This window comes from Saccopteryx bilineata, chromosome 5, assembly GCF_036850765.1.
Source record: "Saccopteryx bilineata isolate mSacBil1 chromosome 5, mSacBil1_pri_phased_curated, whole genome shotgun sequence".
NCBI classification, from domain to species: Eukaryota; Metazoa; Chordata; class Mammalia; order Chiroptera; family Emballonuridae; genus Saccopteryx; species Saccopteryx bilineata.
In genome coordinates, this window is record NC_089494.1 from 200666919 (window position 1) to 200684171 (window position 17253).

The 17253-nt window shown below is 39.5% G+C and overlaps 1 protein-coding gene across 23 annotated transcripts in view; it reads left to right on the forward strand.

Annotated features, from left to right (window-relative positions):
* Positions 1–17253, forward strand: part of SEC31A (SEC31 homolog A, COPII coat complex component) — a 91666-nt gene that overhangs the window by 57785 nt on the left and 16628 nt on the right. For 12 of the 23 annotated variants that reach the window (XM_066233504.1, XM_066233507.1, XM_066233505.1 and 9 more), the window contains 5 exons: positions 99–272; positions 3764–3937; positions 6641–6733; positions 7416–7542; positions 11512–11850. In XM_066233504.1, the coding sequence (XP_066089601.1) occupies positions 99–272; positions 3764–3937; positions 6641–6733; positions 7416–7542; positions 11512–11850 (907 nt within the window). The remainder of the gene's footprint in view (positions 1–98; positions 273–3763; positions 3938–6640; positions 6734–7415; positions 7543–11511; positions 11851–17253) is intronic. The other 11 variants (XM_066233517.1, XM_066233519.1, XM_066233520.1 and 8 more) reach the window with 5 other exon arrangements.

The following is a 17253-nucleotide window of genomic DNA, read 5'->3' on the forward strand; positions in this document are numbered from 1 at the left end:
TTTTAGAAATCTTAGTAACTATTTTTTCCTATTTCTTCTCATATACATCTTGGTATCTTTGTCTTTCTCCTTTACTCTTCTTTCTTTTTCTCATGTAGGATCTGATTGAAAAAGTTGTCATCCTACGAAAAGCTGTTCAACTCACCCAAGCCATGGATACCAATACTGTGGGAGTTCTTTTGGCCGAGAAGATGAGTCAATATGCCAATTTGTTGGCAGCCCAGGGCAGTATTGCTGCAGCCTTGGCTTTTCTTCCTGAAAGCACCAACCAGGTAATTATAATTGGTCGTTTTTCTTCTAATATATGAGTGAGTACAGTAGATAGCACTCAGTATTAAACAGAAATGTACAAGTAGGTGGAGTGTTTTGGAGTGCTTGAATTTTTGTCACATGACTACAGGTGAATGTTATGTATGACAGATCATTTTAGTTATACCCAAGCTGTGTCAGAGAGATAGAATGCTCTTGTAGCATAAAAGAGCCCTTTGTATATAGTATTTGAAGAAAATGAATGGAAAAGGACCAACTTTTTGTTTCTTAAGCCAAGTGCTGATTCTGTATATAAGGTCCTTTGTAGGAATCTTCTGTGTTGAAAAGTTATAAAGGTTAATACTTAATCAGACTAATGGGTTATAATTTTGAAATTTCTACAAGTTCCATTCCAGATAATTAGCTAGGAAGTTCATTCTTTATGCCATTTCAGTCTGCTACCATCTGTGGGCAAGTAGATTTTCTAAGTGTTCAAGGCAGAGAGAATTACATTACATTCCTAATTTAGTTTTTTTATTTGGTGTGCAATTAAACTCAGGCGTTTTCATGATATTGGTTTTAATTCAGTTCAATTTTGTAAGTAACTGAATATACAGTGATGAACAAAAGTGCCAAGATCCCTTTCCTGAGGGAGTTTCTATACTCAGAATGACTGTAGACAAGTAAACATGGGATGGCAGACGTGCAGAGTGCTGTGACGGAGGCAGCAGTGTTGTGGGAGCAAGGAGGAGGAAACCTGAACCCACAGTGGGTACGGGGTGTCAGGGTGGGCTTTTCACTCACAGGGTATTTATGTCTATGCTCTGTGTCTGACAAAGCTTAATTTTGAGCCTTGCTACTATTTTCTTTCTATACTTTTTTTTTTCTTCCAGGGACAGAGAGAGAGAGAGAGGGATAGATAGGGACAGACAGGAATGGAGAGAGATGAGAAACATCAATCATCAGTTTTTTGTTGCAACACCTTAGTTGTTCATTGATTGCTTTCTCATACCTGCCTTGACCACGGGCCTTCAGCGGATCGAGTAACCCCTTGCTCAAGCCAGCGACCTTGGGTCTAAGCTGGTGAGCTTTTTGCTTAAGCCAGATGAGCCCGCGCTCAAGCTGGTGACCTCGGGGTCTCGAACCGAGGTCCTGTGCATCTCAGACTGATGCTCTATCCCAGGGGTCCCCAAACTTTTTACACAGGGGGCCAGTTCACTGTCCCTCAGACTGTTGGAGGGCTGTACTATAAAAAAAAACTATGAACAAATCCCTACGCACACTGCACATATCTTATTTTAAAGTAAAAAAACAAAACGGGAACAAATACAATATTTAAAATAAAGAACAAGTAAATTTAAATCAACAAACTGACCAGTATTTCAATGGGAACTATGCTCCTCTCACTGACCACCAATGAAAGAGGTGCCCCTTCCGGAAGTGCAGCGGGGGCCGGATAAATGGCCTCAGGGGGCCACATGCGGCCCGCGGGCTGTAGTTTGGGGACCCCTGCTCTATCCACTGCGCCACCGCCTGGTCAGGCCTTTCTATATTTTTTATTGTAAACTTCATTCTGTTTTTATGGATTTTTTTTAGTTAAAATTGTTTTCAGTATTTTGTCTGTTCTAGGGAGTTGTCAGTATATTTCATTGAGTAAAACCCATCTGTGTCCCAGGACCGTGGAGGTATGACTCTCCAGTTGGTGTTATATACACTCTTACATATAGAGACAGCTCATAGCTTTCTAAATTGTTAATGAGCATATTGGGTAGAGTAGAAACTTAGTCTTTATGATGACTTTGGCTTAATAGTGTTAAATGATTATTTACTTAAGACCCTTTATTTATTTTAAGAGATATAAGACCCTTTATTTATTTTAAGACTAACTTAATCTAAGACCATTAGATCTTCTAGCCTTAGAACCAAACTCTTTATTTTCATTATCATTTATAACCACATACATTTTCTGTACATTACCTTTTCGGATTTTCTTTGGACTTCTAAGAACATTCTTTATGTAAATATAATTTTGATGTTATTTTCTCCTATGTATCTCAGTAAACTCTTAGTATTTTCTGGGGGATATGTCCTGAGACTTTGTGATATTGTAGTATATAATTATCCTCCATAAAAGGCAATAAAGAATACCTAAAATGTTTAAATTATATAATTTTTAAAGATATTAAAATGAATTCTTTTTTTTTCTTTATTTTAGAGAGAGTCAGAGAGACAGATAGATAGGGACAGACAGACAGGGACGGAGAGAGATGAGAAGCATCAGTCATCAGTTTTTTGTTGCAACACCCTAGTTGTTCATTGATTGCTTTCTCTTATGTGCCTTGACCGCGGGCCTTCAGCAGACGGAGTAACCCCTTGCTTGAGCCAGTGACCTTGGGTCCAAGCTGGTGAGCTTTTTGCTCAAGCCAGATGAGCCCCTGTTCAAGCTGGCAACCTCGGGGTCTTGAACCTGGGTCCTCCACATCCCAGTCCAATGCTCTATCCATTGCACCACTGCCTGGTCAGGTTAAAATGAATTCTTGCTGAAACATTTCAACATTGCTCCTTTGTTAGTATAGAACATGTATATAGTCAGCTCATACTGTAGATCTGTATAGTTTTACATCTGTACAAGCATCTTTAAGTTTGACATCTTACTCTTTTATTTCAGATATCTATTTAAATAAGTTTAATCTCTTTCTCAGATTGCCATTTTTCTTTCATTACTATCTTTAGCAGTTGATTTTCTTTTGGGGCCTTTTTTCCTGGCAAAGAAACAAAATTGTATTTTTTAGCTTCTTTTGTGATTTTGAGCGTTACTCAACTCTGTACAAGCAAACAACAAAAGAGCAGGTATGAGAAGTGACAATGCATGCTACATGTAGTGGGCATAATTCAAATTACTGCCTCAGTTAAATTATAAGTTATACTATCTATGGTGGGCCTTTGGTGTCAGTCTTCAGTATTGGAAACCATGATATCAAAGTCTGTTGTGGAATACACAGCGTACAATATGAATGATCAAGCTTACTTTAGGAAAATCAACATGGCCTGACCAGGCAGTGGTGCATTGAATAGAGTGTCAGCCTAGGATGTTAAGGACCCAGGTTTGAAACCCCATGGTTGCCAGCTGGAGTGCAGGCTCATCTGGCTTGAGCATGAGCTCAATAGCTTGAGCACAGGGTTGCTGGTTTGAGCGTGAGATCATAGACATGATCCCATGGTCGCTTGCTTGAGTCCAAGGTCACTGGCTTGAGCAAGGGGTCAGGAACTCAGCTGGAGCCCCTTCCTCAGTCAAGCACATATGAGAAAGCAATCAGTGAATAAACTAAAGTGCCTCAACGAAGAATTGATGCTTCTCATCTCTTTCCCTTCTTGTCTGTCTGTCCCCCACCCCCCTATCTCTCTCTATCTCTCTCTCGGTAAAAAAATAAAATGAAAAGGAAAATCAACATGCTGTCATACATTTAGGCGAACTCTAACCATTTGTGTTGTTTTCTTCCGTTACGTTTTATAGCCAAATATTGTCCAGCTTCGTGACAGACTTTGTAGAGCACAAGGAGAGCCTGTACCAGTTCAGGAGTCACCTAAAGTACCTTATGAGAGGCAGCAGCTGCCCAAGGGCAGGCCTGGACCAATTGCCGGCCACACGCAGATGCCAAGAGTTGCGACTCAACAATATTATCCCCATGTGAGTGATATGTCTAGATTAAGTAGGAACTTGTATGTATTTCTGTTCCAGTTAGTGGTTTTAGTTTGTTGTATAGGAGACTTTATCTACTATGATGAAACTAGACAACATATTATTTTAATAGTTACACTTTTTATACTCTTCAAAGTGGTATTTAAAATTTGCTTTTAAAAATTATCCCTTTAGTCTAATAGATATTTAGCTCTCTAGGGGGTTTTCTATGACTTCATCACTCAGACTTTCCTTACAATGTACATGTTCTTGAAACTTCTATAATTTGATTTATCTAACAAACTATAAGTAAAGTGGTGGCAACAATTTTGTGGTTAATTTTATAAAATATTTTTAGAAAGTAGTTTGTTTTATTTTTTTAGTATTCTTTTCTGAATCACTGGTATGGGTTTAGTGTGTCTCTCTGTATCAGCATGCTAAAGAGCATTGAGAACACATACACTTTGGGGACAACTTGTATATTAGAGAGAAGTGAGTTTATGAAGTTGTAGGCCACTGGGAATGTAAAGATGATTAAATATCTTTATTAATTTATTTATTAAATTAAAATTACCAAATGTTTAGTGGCATAAAATGTGGCTGTTGCTGTCTTTTATTATTTCATATAGAGACTTACATTTCTAGACTATCAGATAACCTTCATGTTCTTAAAGGAAAAGTATGTTTTCATAAGTAATAAATGGTCTTGTTTGGAAACAGAGTTCACAAGTACTGTGCCCATTTTAAAATAGAACAAATTACTGATGGAATTGACAGGGTCTTTCTTGCATTTTGTTGTAGCAAAGTAAATATAAAGTCATGAAAAACTAAAAAAAATCAAGTCATGTTTTTTGGTCCATTGTACCTTTGATTAATACTTATAGATAACATTTGAATAATAATATAATAACTATGTAGAATAATCTCTGTTTTAACAGTTTTGTTTTTTCATTCATTTGACAAATATTTATTGAGAGCATACTGTGACTGTCTGTCTTTACTTTCTGCCTGTTAGGGTACATTGGTAAACAGAACTCCACTCTTGTGGAGATTAAGCTAGACTTGGAAAGTCGATGGCATAGGTAGGCAAATCAGGGGATGGCTGGGCAAACTGAGAGGTTGGAGGAGTCAAGCAACCAACCAGAGTTTTAAAACTTTGAGCTTAAATTTTTCTGCATTGTGTGGCTAGTTAATTGGCAGTTTAGGAGGAAGACTCCCAAGCACTGTGAGTTGGGCCACACTGTCTCTCAGGATACTGAAGTAGTCAGGCATTCTCTCCACTGGGAGGACAGAGTATTTACTCTTTACGTCCTTGCGTTTATTTGTCTTTCTGGGAAAATAGAAACATCAAAAGACTTTTGCTTTACTTTGACTTAGCAGTCTCATGCTTTAAAAAAAGAAAGACAAATTCAGCCATAAATTAAGCAGTGATTTTCCTTATTAAAGCTTGTGCTATACTGAATGAGGACATTTTATGGTTTTAAAAGAATGTATACAGGCAGGAATAAAAGCATGAAAGGGAGACCAGATTTGTAGAAGTCCTTCCACTTCGACTTTTGCTATTTAAAAAAATATTTTTTTAACTTTTATTGGGGTAACATTGGTTAATAAAATTATACAGGTTCTGGGTATACAGTTTTACATCATCTGTATGTTGCATATATTGCATTGTGTGTTCACCACCCCAAATCTCCCTCCATCACCGCCTATCCCTCTTCTACCTTCCTCCGCCCCTCCCCCTTCACATCTTTGCTATTACTTGTTTATATATTGGCATGTCTACAAAGATTTACTTGACAAAAAAGATTTTGATGACTTTAAAAAAAGTGAAGACCTCTGGCCTGACCTGTGGTGACGAAGTGGATCAAGCATTGATCTGGAATGCTGAGGTTGCCGGTTCGAAACCCTGGGCTTGCCTGGTCAAGGCACATATGCTTTGAATTGATGCTTCCTGCTTCTCCCCTCTCTCTTTCTCTCTCTCTCTCTCTCTATTTCCTCTCTAAAAATGGAATAAATAAAGTCTTTTTTAAAAAAAGTGAAGACCTCTGGACTCCAGGGTAAGCAACATGGTATAGTGTAGCAGGCACTGGCTTGGGAATTGGGAGACCTGGAATCAGGCCTAGCTCCTCCCCCAGTGAGTTGTATGGACCTCAGCATTTCATTTCTGTGGGCCATGGTTTCTCAATGGTAAAGAGTGGGAATTAGACTGGTTGTTCTTTAATAATCTCTGTATGACTCTAAGCCTCATATGGGACTAATTTTATTTTTGTAGCTCTAATGAAATCTAGAAAAGGGAACTTACAGCAATATGTTCACAGAACTAATTGTAGCATGAATATTATTAATGCTTCAAAATACCTTAACTCAGTTACCTTTTTTTTTCTCCAAATATCTTCTTTCCTTTTCTACTTACAGGACCTAGCTTTCCCCCCTTATTCTTGACACTTGAATGACATTGTTCTTTGTGCTTTGATTTAGGCTTTCATACTGTTTTACTGCTGCCTTCCTCCTTTTGTTTTATTGTGAATGTGTTTTTCTTTTGGAATCCCAGCTACTATGAAAGCAGTTGCCTGACTAACACTAACGGGCTGTTTTGCTGCACTTAAATGTTTCACTTTGCATATGGCTGTTAATGCCTTTTGGGGTTTCTTTTTCTTCTTTAACATTTTCATTTTTTATTTTCTGTGATTGGTGTTTCTTTGTTCAATTCAGGTTAGAACTGCCCCTACTGTCACTACCTGGAGTAACAAAACTCCTACCGCCCTTCCCAGCCATCCACCTGCAGCCTCTCCCTCTGACATACAGGTATATCCTTCATTATTCCTCTCTGAGCAGAATTCTGCTCACCTAAATATATATATAGTTATATATTCTCTACCTCTTTTCTTAAGTTCTCCTTCCCCAACTCTCTGTCTGCTTGTTGCATTTGAATGCTTTTAGGATGCAAGAAGCAGTAGTTAGCACAGTTAATCTATTCTTCTTATCCCTCTCTCATACCTTTACAGTTCTAAATTGACTTGAGCAAGAAAAACATCAACCAAGGTTCTAACAATGGTTTCAATCTGATTTCACTGGAGATTTTCTTTTCTCTCCCCCCCCCCCTTTTTGAGCATTATAAAAATTGAAGAGAAGCAGCCTTCCCTTGTGACATTTATACTTACATTTTCAAAGTGTGGAATAGTGGATGGAATTTAGTAGAGATGGAAAATCCTGGTGACTTATAAATAATATTGGCACTATTTTATGAGGCTATTGGCATCTGTAGCATTCATTACAGTTATTACTTTGAACTTGTCTGATCTTTAAATCATTCAGAATATATTGTTCAAAAAATGTGCACTGAAGAAGACGGAATGTGCAAAATGCAATGTTTCTTACACAATAAAGTATTTTTTTAATAGAATTCCATTTCAGAGATTATAAATCTATCAGGAAAGGTTCTTGGTTCCAAATGTAATCCTCTTTTTACCATATTTTCATTTCCTAGGGAGAAAATCCTCCACCTCCAGGTTTCTTGATGCATGGAAGTGTTAACCCCAATGTTGCTGCAGCTCAGCTTTCCCCATCTCCAGGTCACATGCACACCCAGGTACCACCTTATCCACAGCCACAGCGTAAGTGTTGTGACCCCGAAGTCCTTTCACAGCAGCATGTCCTATCTAATATAGTAACTATTTACTTTGAAGCTCCAAAGCCATGATCAAATCAATTTTAACAAGTAAAGCAAGAGCCAGTGTGTATAGGGCCCAAATCATTGCTATAGAGCAGTGGTAGTCAACCTGGTCCCTACCGCCCACTAGTGGGCGTTCCAGCTTTCATGGTGGGCGGTAGCGGAGCAACCAAAGTATAAATGAAAAGATAGATTTAACTATAGTAAGTTGTTTTATAAAGATTTATTCTGCCAAGCTTAGCGAAAATCCGACATAAAGTACTTGGTAAGTAATTATTATTATATGCTTTAACTTGCTGTAACTCTGCTTTATACATTTCATAAAGTAAAGTTACTTCCCTACTTTATAAATCACCATTACTGTGGAACCGGTGGGCGGTTAGAGAATTTTACTACTAACAGAGATACAAAAGTGGGCGGTAGGTATAAAAAGGTTGACTACCCCTGGGATAGAGAAATCTGTCTTCCCTAGGAAGCACCTCAAATCAACCTTCTAGCAAACAGCTCCTGTCAGTCCATTCAGAACACTCGGCTCCTGGTTCCTCAGCCTTTACTGAGACCTATTAGAGTCAATTATTCCATGATTTGGTATAAAAAAAATAGAATTCTAGCCTGACCTGTGGTGGCGCAGTGGATAAAGCGTTGACCTGGAAATGCTGAGGTCGCCGGTTTGAAACCCTGGGCTTGCCTGATCAAGGCACAAATGGGAGTTGATGCTTCCAGCTCCTCTCCCCTTCTCTCTCTCTCTCTCTCTCTCTCTCTCTCTCTCCCCTGTCTCTCTCCCTCTCTCTGTCCTCTCTAAAAATGAATAAATAAAAAAAATAGAATTCTAGAAATTTTTTGGTATATATTCTTTTCCTTTAGACAAGATGATACAAACCATTTTTTTAAAAAAATGGATCCAGGGATATTTGTTTTTTGTTATTTTGCACTTATTTTTTTTAAATAGGCTTTTTTAAGAACAGTTATTTTATTTTAAGATTTTCTTTCTTTTTTATTCTCTTTTTTTTCCAAGTAAGAGGAGGGGAGATAGACAACTCCCGCATGCGCCCCAACGGGGATCTAGCAACCACCTAGCAACCCCCATTGGGGGCCAATGCTCTGCCCATCTGGGGCCATGGTTGCAATCGAGCTGTTTTTAGCACCTGAGATGGAGACTCCACGGAGCCATCCTCAGCGCCCAGGGCTGATTTGCTCCAACTAGTCGAGCTATGGCAGCAAGAGGGAGAGAGAGACAGAAGGAGGGCGAGAGAGAGAGAGAGAGAGAGAGAGAGAGGGAGGAAGGATGAGAAGCAGATGGTTGCTTCTCCTGTGTGCTTTGACCAGGAGTCAAACCTGAGATATCCACATGCTAGGCCAATGCTCTACCACTGAGCAAACCAGCCAGGGCAAGATTGTATTTCTTTCTTTTTTTTTTTTTTTAATTTTTTTTTATTTATTCATTTTAGCGAGGAGAGGGGAAGACGAGAGAGAGAGAGAGAGAGAAGAGAGACAGAGAGAGAGAAGGGGGGAGGCGCTGGAAGCATCAACTCCCATATGTGCCTTGACCAGGCAAGCCCAGGGTTTCGAACCGGCGACCTCAGCATTTCCAGGTTGACGCTTTATCCACTGCGCCACCACAGGTCAGGCAAGATTGTATTTCTTGATTTTAGAGAGGGAAGGAGAGAGGGAGGGAGCAAGAAGCCTCAACTCGTAGTTGCTTCACTTTAGTTATTCATTGATTGCTTCTCATATGTGCTTTGACCAGGCAAGCCCCAGGTTTTAAACTGGCAACCTCAGTGTTCTGGGTCAACATTATCAACTGCACCACCACAGGTCAGGCTAGAACAGTTTTATGTTGACAGCAAAATTGAATGGGAAGTACAGAAAGTTTCATTGTACCATCTGCCCCCACACAAACCTACCCCATTATTGACATCTTGCACCATGGCTGTGCACATCACAGTCATCCAGAGTCTGTACTTTAGAGTTCATTCTGGGTGTTGTACATCTGTGAATTTTGACAAACGTATAATAATGATATATATCCACTATTAGCTTTTGGTTTTGTTTTCTGAAAATAAATATTTGCACTATTTTAAATAGTGCTAAATATTGCTACTATTTTAAAATCTAAATGAAGAGCAAAAAAGAAAAATATTAAAGGGGAAAATTATGATAAAACAACTATTAGAAAAACAAGAGGCCCATTACCTAACCTACTAAGAACTAATCTTAATGAATATATTCTGTGCTAAAGTGGATGTTCTTACATAACATGAATACAGATTTGATACAACTCTTCACTCAAGTGTTCAATGTGAAAGTGCTGTCTTCAGAGTAGAACCAAGTACAGTTTGGGTCACTCTGTAGAGGTTCATACCTACCCTGGTCGTGTAGAATGTGGGGGTATTAAGATCTCGAATCTGAGTTCAGGTCATTACATTAAAATATTAGTTGGCTGCTCGATCACTTACTAACCAATTACGTATAGTATATGAAATATTATATAGTAACTATTTGCCAGAGGTCATAAGAGCTGATAATTAATTTGGAACTGTACTCAAACTCAGAATTTGAATAGCTGATGATTTTACTAAAATGTTGGAGCCTGTCCTGTGGTTGTGCAGTGAATAAAGTGTCAACCTGGAATGAGGAGGTCGCTGGTTCGAAACCCTGGGCTTGCCTGCTCAAGGCACATATGGGAGTTGATGCTTCCTGCTGCTCCGCCCCTTTTCTCTCTCAAAAAAATAAATAAAATTTAAATTGAAAAAAATGTTGTAGAAGATTTCAGTTACAATAGTACTCATGCTATAATTCTTAACACATTGCAGACAGATCATGAGAATTCTCATGTGTTCTAAGGCTTGTGGCCAGTCATGAGAATTCTCGGCTTTTCATTGTCATTTAGAGAGAAACAGTGTAATGGAAAACACATTTGCTGAAGTTAAAAATTACAAAAGGAATTAAAAGTGATTAGTCTTTTGTCATTAGTAATAATAATAACGTATCTGGCCACTGGGTAAAGCTAGCAATAAAATTACTGGTCCGCAGTGTACTAAGGTGGGGGATATTTTGTATTGCCACCAAATTCCATATAACATTTTTTTTTTTGTATTTTTCTAAAGTTGGAAATGGGGAGGCAGTCAGACAGACTCCCACATGCGCCCGACTGGGATCCACCCGGCACACCCACCAGGGGGCGATGCTCTGCCCATCTGGGGCGTTGCTCTGTTGCAACCAGAGCCATTCTAGCGCCTGAGGCAGAGACCACAGAGCCATCCTTAATCCCCGGGCCAACTTCGCTCCAATGGAGCCTTGGCTGCGGGAGGGGAAGAGAGAGAGAGAGAGAGAGAGAGAGAGAGAGAGAGAGAGAGAGAGAGGAAGGAGAGGGGGAGGGGTGGAGAAGCAAATGGGCGCTTCTCCTGTGTGCCCTGGCCAGGAATCGAACCCGGGACTCCTGCACGCCAGGCCAATGCTCTACTGCTGAGCCAACCAGCCAGAGCCAAATTTATTTTACTTTTTAAATTTAACTTTTCAATTACAGTTGATATACAGTATTATATTAGTTTCAGGTATGTAACATAGTGATTAGACATTTATATACCTTATGAAATGATCTCCCTGGAAAGTCTAGTATAGAAAAGGATCAGTCTTGTAGTTCTTGGGTCTGATGTTTCAGAGGTTATCATAGCCCATAGCAGTTTTGAGAAGTCAGGTTTCAAATATGGGATCCAATGACTTTAGTATATTTAGAACATCTGAGCTATCAAAAGCATACCATCTTATTAAGTGTTCATATTTGGTTATAACTGATTGTTAAAATAAGAATGATAAAAAACAATTTTCATAGAATGAGATAACTTTGTTGGTTTTCTGTTGCTGTCTGAATAAACTTGTAACTAATGAAAATTTCTGTTTCTTCTTGGTGTAGCTTATCAACCAGTCCCGCAGTATTCCTTCGGAACAGGGGGGTCAGCAACGTATCGACCTCAGCAGCCTGTTGCTCCTTCTACTTCAAACGCTTACCCTAACACCCCTTACATATCTCCTGCTCCTTCCTATTCTGGGCAGTCTCAGCTGTATGCAGCACAGCACCCGGTCTCCCCAGCCACCTCCAGCCCTACTGCTTCTTTCCCTCCGCCCCCTTCCTCCGGAGCCTCCTTCCAGCATGGCGGACCGGGAGCTCCCCCGTCTTCAGCTTATGCACTGCCTCCTGGAACAACAGGTACACTGCCTGCTGCCAGTGAGCTGCCTGCGTCCCAAAGAACAGGTCTGAGCTTAAGAGGGATTTGGTTTGGCTCCTTCCTGTATTTTTTCATGAACACATGGGTGGATGGAGGGGACTTACTTCTAACTGTTTGTATACTGGATAAAATAAGATGTTGATTAAATTTTTACAGTAAATTCTAAAACTATTTCTAAAACAGTAATTCTCCCATAATGAACTTTAGTTGCTAAATGAGGAAAGCTTTAGAGATTCAAAAGGGAAAAAGCGTACAGTCTACATTGAATTTCAAGTGAGTGCTAAGAGATGAATTGGCAACATAAGTGGTGGTTGGAACCAGATTTACCTGACACCAGTTTTTTTTACTGGAGCAGAACTATGCTCTGTGTTCTTAGAAGTTTTCAATTTTTAAAATTATTGGTGCCTTAAACTCAGTCATGGAGGTTAAACAGTACAGAGTCTTAGTGAGGTTGTACAGATTTTATAATTGTTTATCTGTAAAGGTGAGGAGATGAGCGTATCTAGGGAAAAGGTGAGAGAACACAGTGGTGGAGCACAGACACGGCAGAGCGTCCTCGCAAGACAGCGCACCTGCGCTCCACTGCGGCATCTCTGCCCGCAAACGTGGGGCATTTCTAGGCCTTTCCTTTTTTTTTTTTTTTTTTTTTTGATCTAGTAGTGTAGTTGTGCCTGAATTTTCCTAATTGAAATTATAATTTAAAATTATTTTTATAGGGAAATACATGTTTTAATAATTTTTTTCTCACATTACAGCTAGAGCATTATGTTAATTTTATGGATAGATTATATTATGTGATTTTCATTTTTAGATAGTAAAAGGTGCTTCAAAAACATGTGCTATAAAAAGAGGTTAGTGAATCAGAGTTAGGAACCACTAGCACGGTGGTTAAGAATACAGGCTTTGAAGTTAGACCCTCTGGGTTTGTATCCCAGCTTCACTACTTTCTAGTTATGTGCCCTTGAGTAAGTTACTTAACTCCTTTAAGCCTCAGTTTCCTTGAATTAAATAGTACCTACTCATAGGCTTATGAAGAGAATTGAATTCTCTTATTCATTAATACATCAAAAGCATTTAGGGACAGTGACTGCAAAATTAGTAGAGATTACACAAAACTTCATTCAGGTTCTTTATATTTTGGTGTTTGAAAATAGTTTCTCTTTCAGATTATAACTGATGGTTTTGAACTAGCGGATCAAAAAATATCAATGGGCCTTACTTTACTATTAATACTGAGGTTGCTCCTGGGGAATCCAGCATATATTTTTCTCATTTTATGTGCTAAGCAGTAGCTTTAATTACTGAAAACATTTATTAAAAAATACAATTACTAAGGAAAATTTCTTTCTAATAAAGTCTTATGGATCCAGAATTATACACATATCTCCTCCTCTCTTCTTTGATAGATAATACTAAAGTCCAAAGTACCAAAAATCACATACATTCACACATTATATGCATCATCTTTTACTGCACAAATAAAATTTCTAGAATTTTCAACACTTCAATAGATTGATATTTAGCAACAAGTGCTAATTCAGTTGTCAAGTTTTTTTTGTTTTTGTTTTTGTTTTTTTGTATTTTTCTGAAGCTGGAAACGAGGAGAGGCAGTCAGACAGACTCCTGCATGTGCCCGACCGGGATCCACCTGGCACGCCCACCAGGGGGCGACGCTCTCCCCTCCAGGGCATCGCTCTGTCACGACCAGAGCCACTCTAGCGCCTGGGGCAGAGGCCATGGAGCCATCCCCAGCGCCCGGGCCATCTTTGCTCCAATGGAGCCTTGCTGCGGGAGGGGAAGAGAGAGACAGAGAGGAAGGAGAGGGGGAGGGGTGGAGAAGCAGATGGGCACTTCTCCTGTGTGCCCTGGCCGGGAATCGAACCCGGGACTTCTGCACGCCAGGCCGACGCTCTACCACTGAGCCAAACGGCCAGGGCCTCAGTTGTCAAGTTTTAAAAAATTACCTTTTAAAACTGGGTGAGTGAAGACAGTGTCAACGTTGTTTCAGTGAATAGTTGGGCAGTAGAGTTGGTGAGTAAGAGATGGATTTGAGTAATCCCCACTTAAAAGGTCATGCAGGGAAGTAGGGAAGTGAATTATCATTTATTGAATGTGTATTGGACACATAACAACACTTGACAAGTATTTTCTTAATTCTCAAAGCCATGAGAAATAGGAATAATTCTTTTTTAAAAAATTGACACAAGGAAACGAGTTTTCTAAGAGTTATATTATGTTCCCATGGTTGCACTGTGACAACCTCCAAGTTGAGATACAAACCCAGGTCTCTCAAGTCTTCAAAGCCGTGTTCATTATTCCCCCCCACACACACATAGTCTAGTCCTAATGTGATAGAAATAGCTATCAGTCAGAATTAGAACATTTAGCAACACTGTTTGAGGCATTTGTTACTTTATTATCTAAGTTAAATATTTGCATGGGTATCATTTTCTTCTTAAGCAAAAATGCATTTGGCCCTGAGATAAAGTCTTTGCTTATATACAAAGTAACAGAATGTTCTAACCTGGCTGAAGAACAGAGCGACTGAAGAAGAAACAGCCAAACAGGCTTTTTCAGTATTCAGCATGCACTAAGCTAGCTGCTTTCTTACCTCTTGCATGTTTATAGTCTCCTATATTTTAGTGAACAGTTATACAACTTATCATAATTTATTTTTTGGTTTTCTAAATTTTTTTGCTTAGGTTATATAAATGATTGTTACTGAAAATACTATCGTTGTTCTAATGGTGTCTTAGATCATATTATGGTTCCCTACAGGATTTAGGAATTCTGCTTATCAGGTGGATAATTTTTTTTTTTTTTAGTTATTAGGAAGGGATAGGTTTTGAATATTTATTAACTTTATTCTTTAATAACTTAATTGTAAAGTTACATCATTTAATTTTGGGGGGGTATTTTTCTGAAGCTAGAAACCGGGAGAGACAGTCAGACAGACTCTCGCATGCGCCCGACCGGGATCCACCCGGCATGCCCACCAGGGGGCGACGCTTTTCCCCTCCGGGGTATCGTTCTGTTGCGACCAGAGCCACTCTAGCGCCTGGGGCAGAGGCCAAGGAGCCATCCCCAGCGCCTGGGCTATCTTTGCTCCAGTGGAGCCTCGGCTGCGGGAGGGGAAGAGAGAGACAGAGAGGAAGGAGAGGGGGAGGGGTGGAGAAGCAAATGGGCGCTTCTCCTGTGTGCCCTGGCCGGGAATCGAACCCGGGACTTCTACACGCCAGGCCGACGCTCTACCACTGAGCCAACCGGCCAGGGCCACTCAGGTGGATAATTCTTGACAGAACTAGGATTTTCAAGCCCTCTTTGACTGTTAGTGAACCACAAAGTAATGTGCCCAAACTCAGAGAAACTAATATTACAATCAAAACAACATTCATTCAGTAAATTTTTTTTAAAGCAAAGGAGAGAAGGACAGACAGACAGGAAGGTAGAGAGATGAGAAGCATCAACTCATAGTTGCAGTTCTTTAGTTGTTCATTGATTGCTTTCTCATATGTGCCTTGACCGGCGGAGACCACAGCAGAGTGAGTGACCCCTTGCTCAAGCCAGTGATCTTGGGCTTCCAGCCAGTGACCTCTGGGCTCAAGCGAGCAACCATGGGATCATGTCTATGATCCCATGCTCAAGCCACGACTCTTCTCAAGCTGGTGAGCCTGCGCTCAAGCTGGCGACCTTGGGATTTCGAACTTTGGTCCTCTGTGTCCAAGGTTGACATTATCCACTGTGCCACCACATGATCAGGCTCATTCAGTAAATTCTTAATGTGTGTCTCTTCAGTCTGTAATCACAATTATTCTGGGCAGAGGTGAGAAGGTAGAAAGAGACAGTGCATGTCTAGTAAACAGCACATAGCTCTGTCAGAAGTTAGAACATAAAATCTGTATGTGGGCCAGGTTTTAGAAAGCCGTAAAATGCCTGAACAAGAATTTTATACTTCTTATGGTAAGAAGAAAAGTTCTAGTGAAGGAGTTTGAACTGCTCACAGGCATGGTCGAATTGGTACTCGATGGAAGCTAATCTGAATGTTTCCTACAAAATAGACTGTGGGCAGCATGGCAGACTCAGAGGTGAGGACAATAGGCTCTCTACCGGTTCTAGTGTGGTGTGCTCCAGTCTGCGCCGGGACAGTGTGGTATTGGGCCAGTGCTGGCAGTATGGAGGCAGGAAGAGTGCCCTGGGTGACTGCTGAGGATGAATAGGATACTGCCTGTCACATTATTTAAAACCCTGGTTTAATGTGTTTGTTACTAAAGGTGAGCACTTTCAAATATGAAGGCCTTAGAATTTTACTCAAAAATTATTTTCTGATAAAATGACCTTCAAGCTATTATGAAACTATCTTTGAGTAAACATTGATTTTGTCAAACAATAGAAAACTCAATCTAGGTATATAGTCCTGTGTTTCCTCACATAGAAGATCTTGAAGGGGCATGCATGCAATGCATAAATAATATTGCATATTTTCATAAAACGTATTCTGAAATTTTTTAAATTTTTCAAAAATATTTCTTAGTCAAATTAGAAGGACCTGGTTTTAACCTTTTCTTTTTGTTTTGTTTTTGAAAATTGTTTTATGTCAATGTGAACAACCTCAGAGATTCATGTCTTTCTAAATTTTAATTTTTAATTTTGTCACCTTTTTTTTTTTTTAATGTGATATGCTAGGCATACAGGGGAAAGAGGATGTATATTGTTGACAAGGGTGCTCTATTTCCTTCATCTCAAATTATCTTGTAGTCAAACTCTACATACCATCAGAGCTAATATTTTGTGCATCCACTAAAAAATATCTTAGCCAGTACATACGTAGGTCCTTTCATTATGTTGTTGCAAGAATACCTAAGAAGGTTCCCAGTGAGAAATAGGATTCCAGTAAGGATGGTATGCAACTCCACCCCTATATGTAAGACCAAGTAGCTCCCTCTTTCTTCTAAAGACCTGTGCAGGACTCATCCCCGCCCTAACATGGATAAGGGTCTGCACTATTCAATGACATGCCATATTCATTTTTTAAATTAATTTTCCCTTGTTTTTATTCATTTTTCACTATAGGATTTTGAAAGATTCTAAATAATATAAAGAATAAAATTAAAATTAGCTGTAATTCTACCACTCAAATATAACCACTAATTTAGGTTTATTTATTCCATACATATACATATATTTGTATGTATACATTTAATAAAAAATTTTAATGTGGTTAAAATATAGATAACATAATTTACTATTTTAATTTTGTGTGGGTGTGAGAGAGAGATAGGAAGGGAGAGAAAGAAGGGAAGGAGAGAGAGATGAGAAGCATCAACTCATAGTTGCATCACTTTAGGTGTTCATTGATGGCTTCTCATATGTGCCTTGACTGGGCCAGGGAAGCCCAAGCTGAGCCAGTGACCCTCTGCTCAAGCCATCGA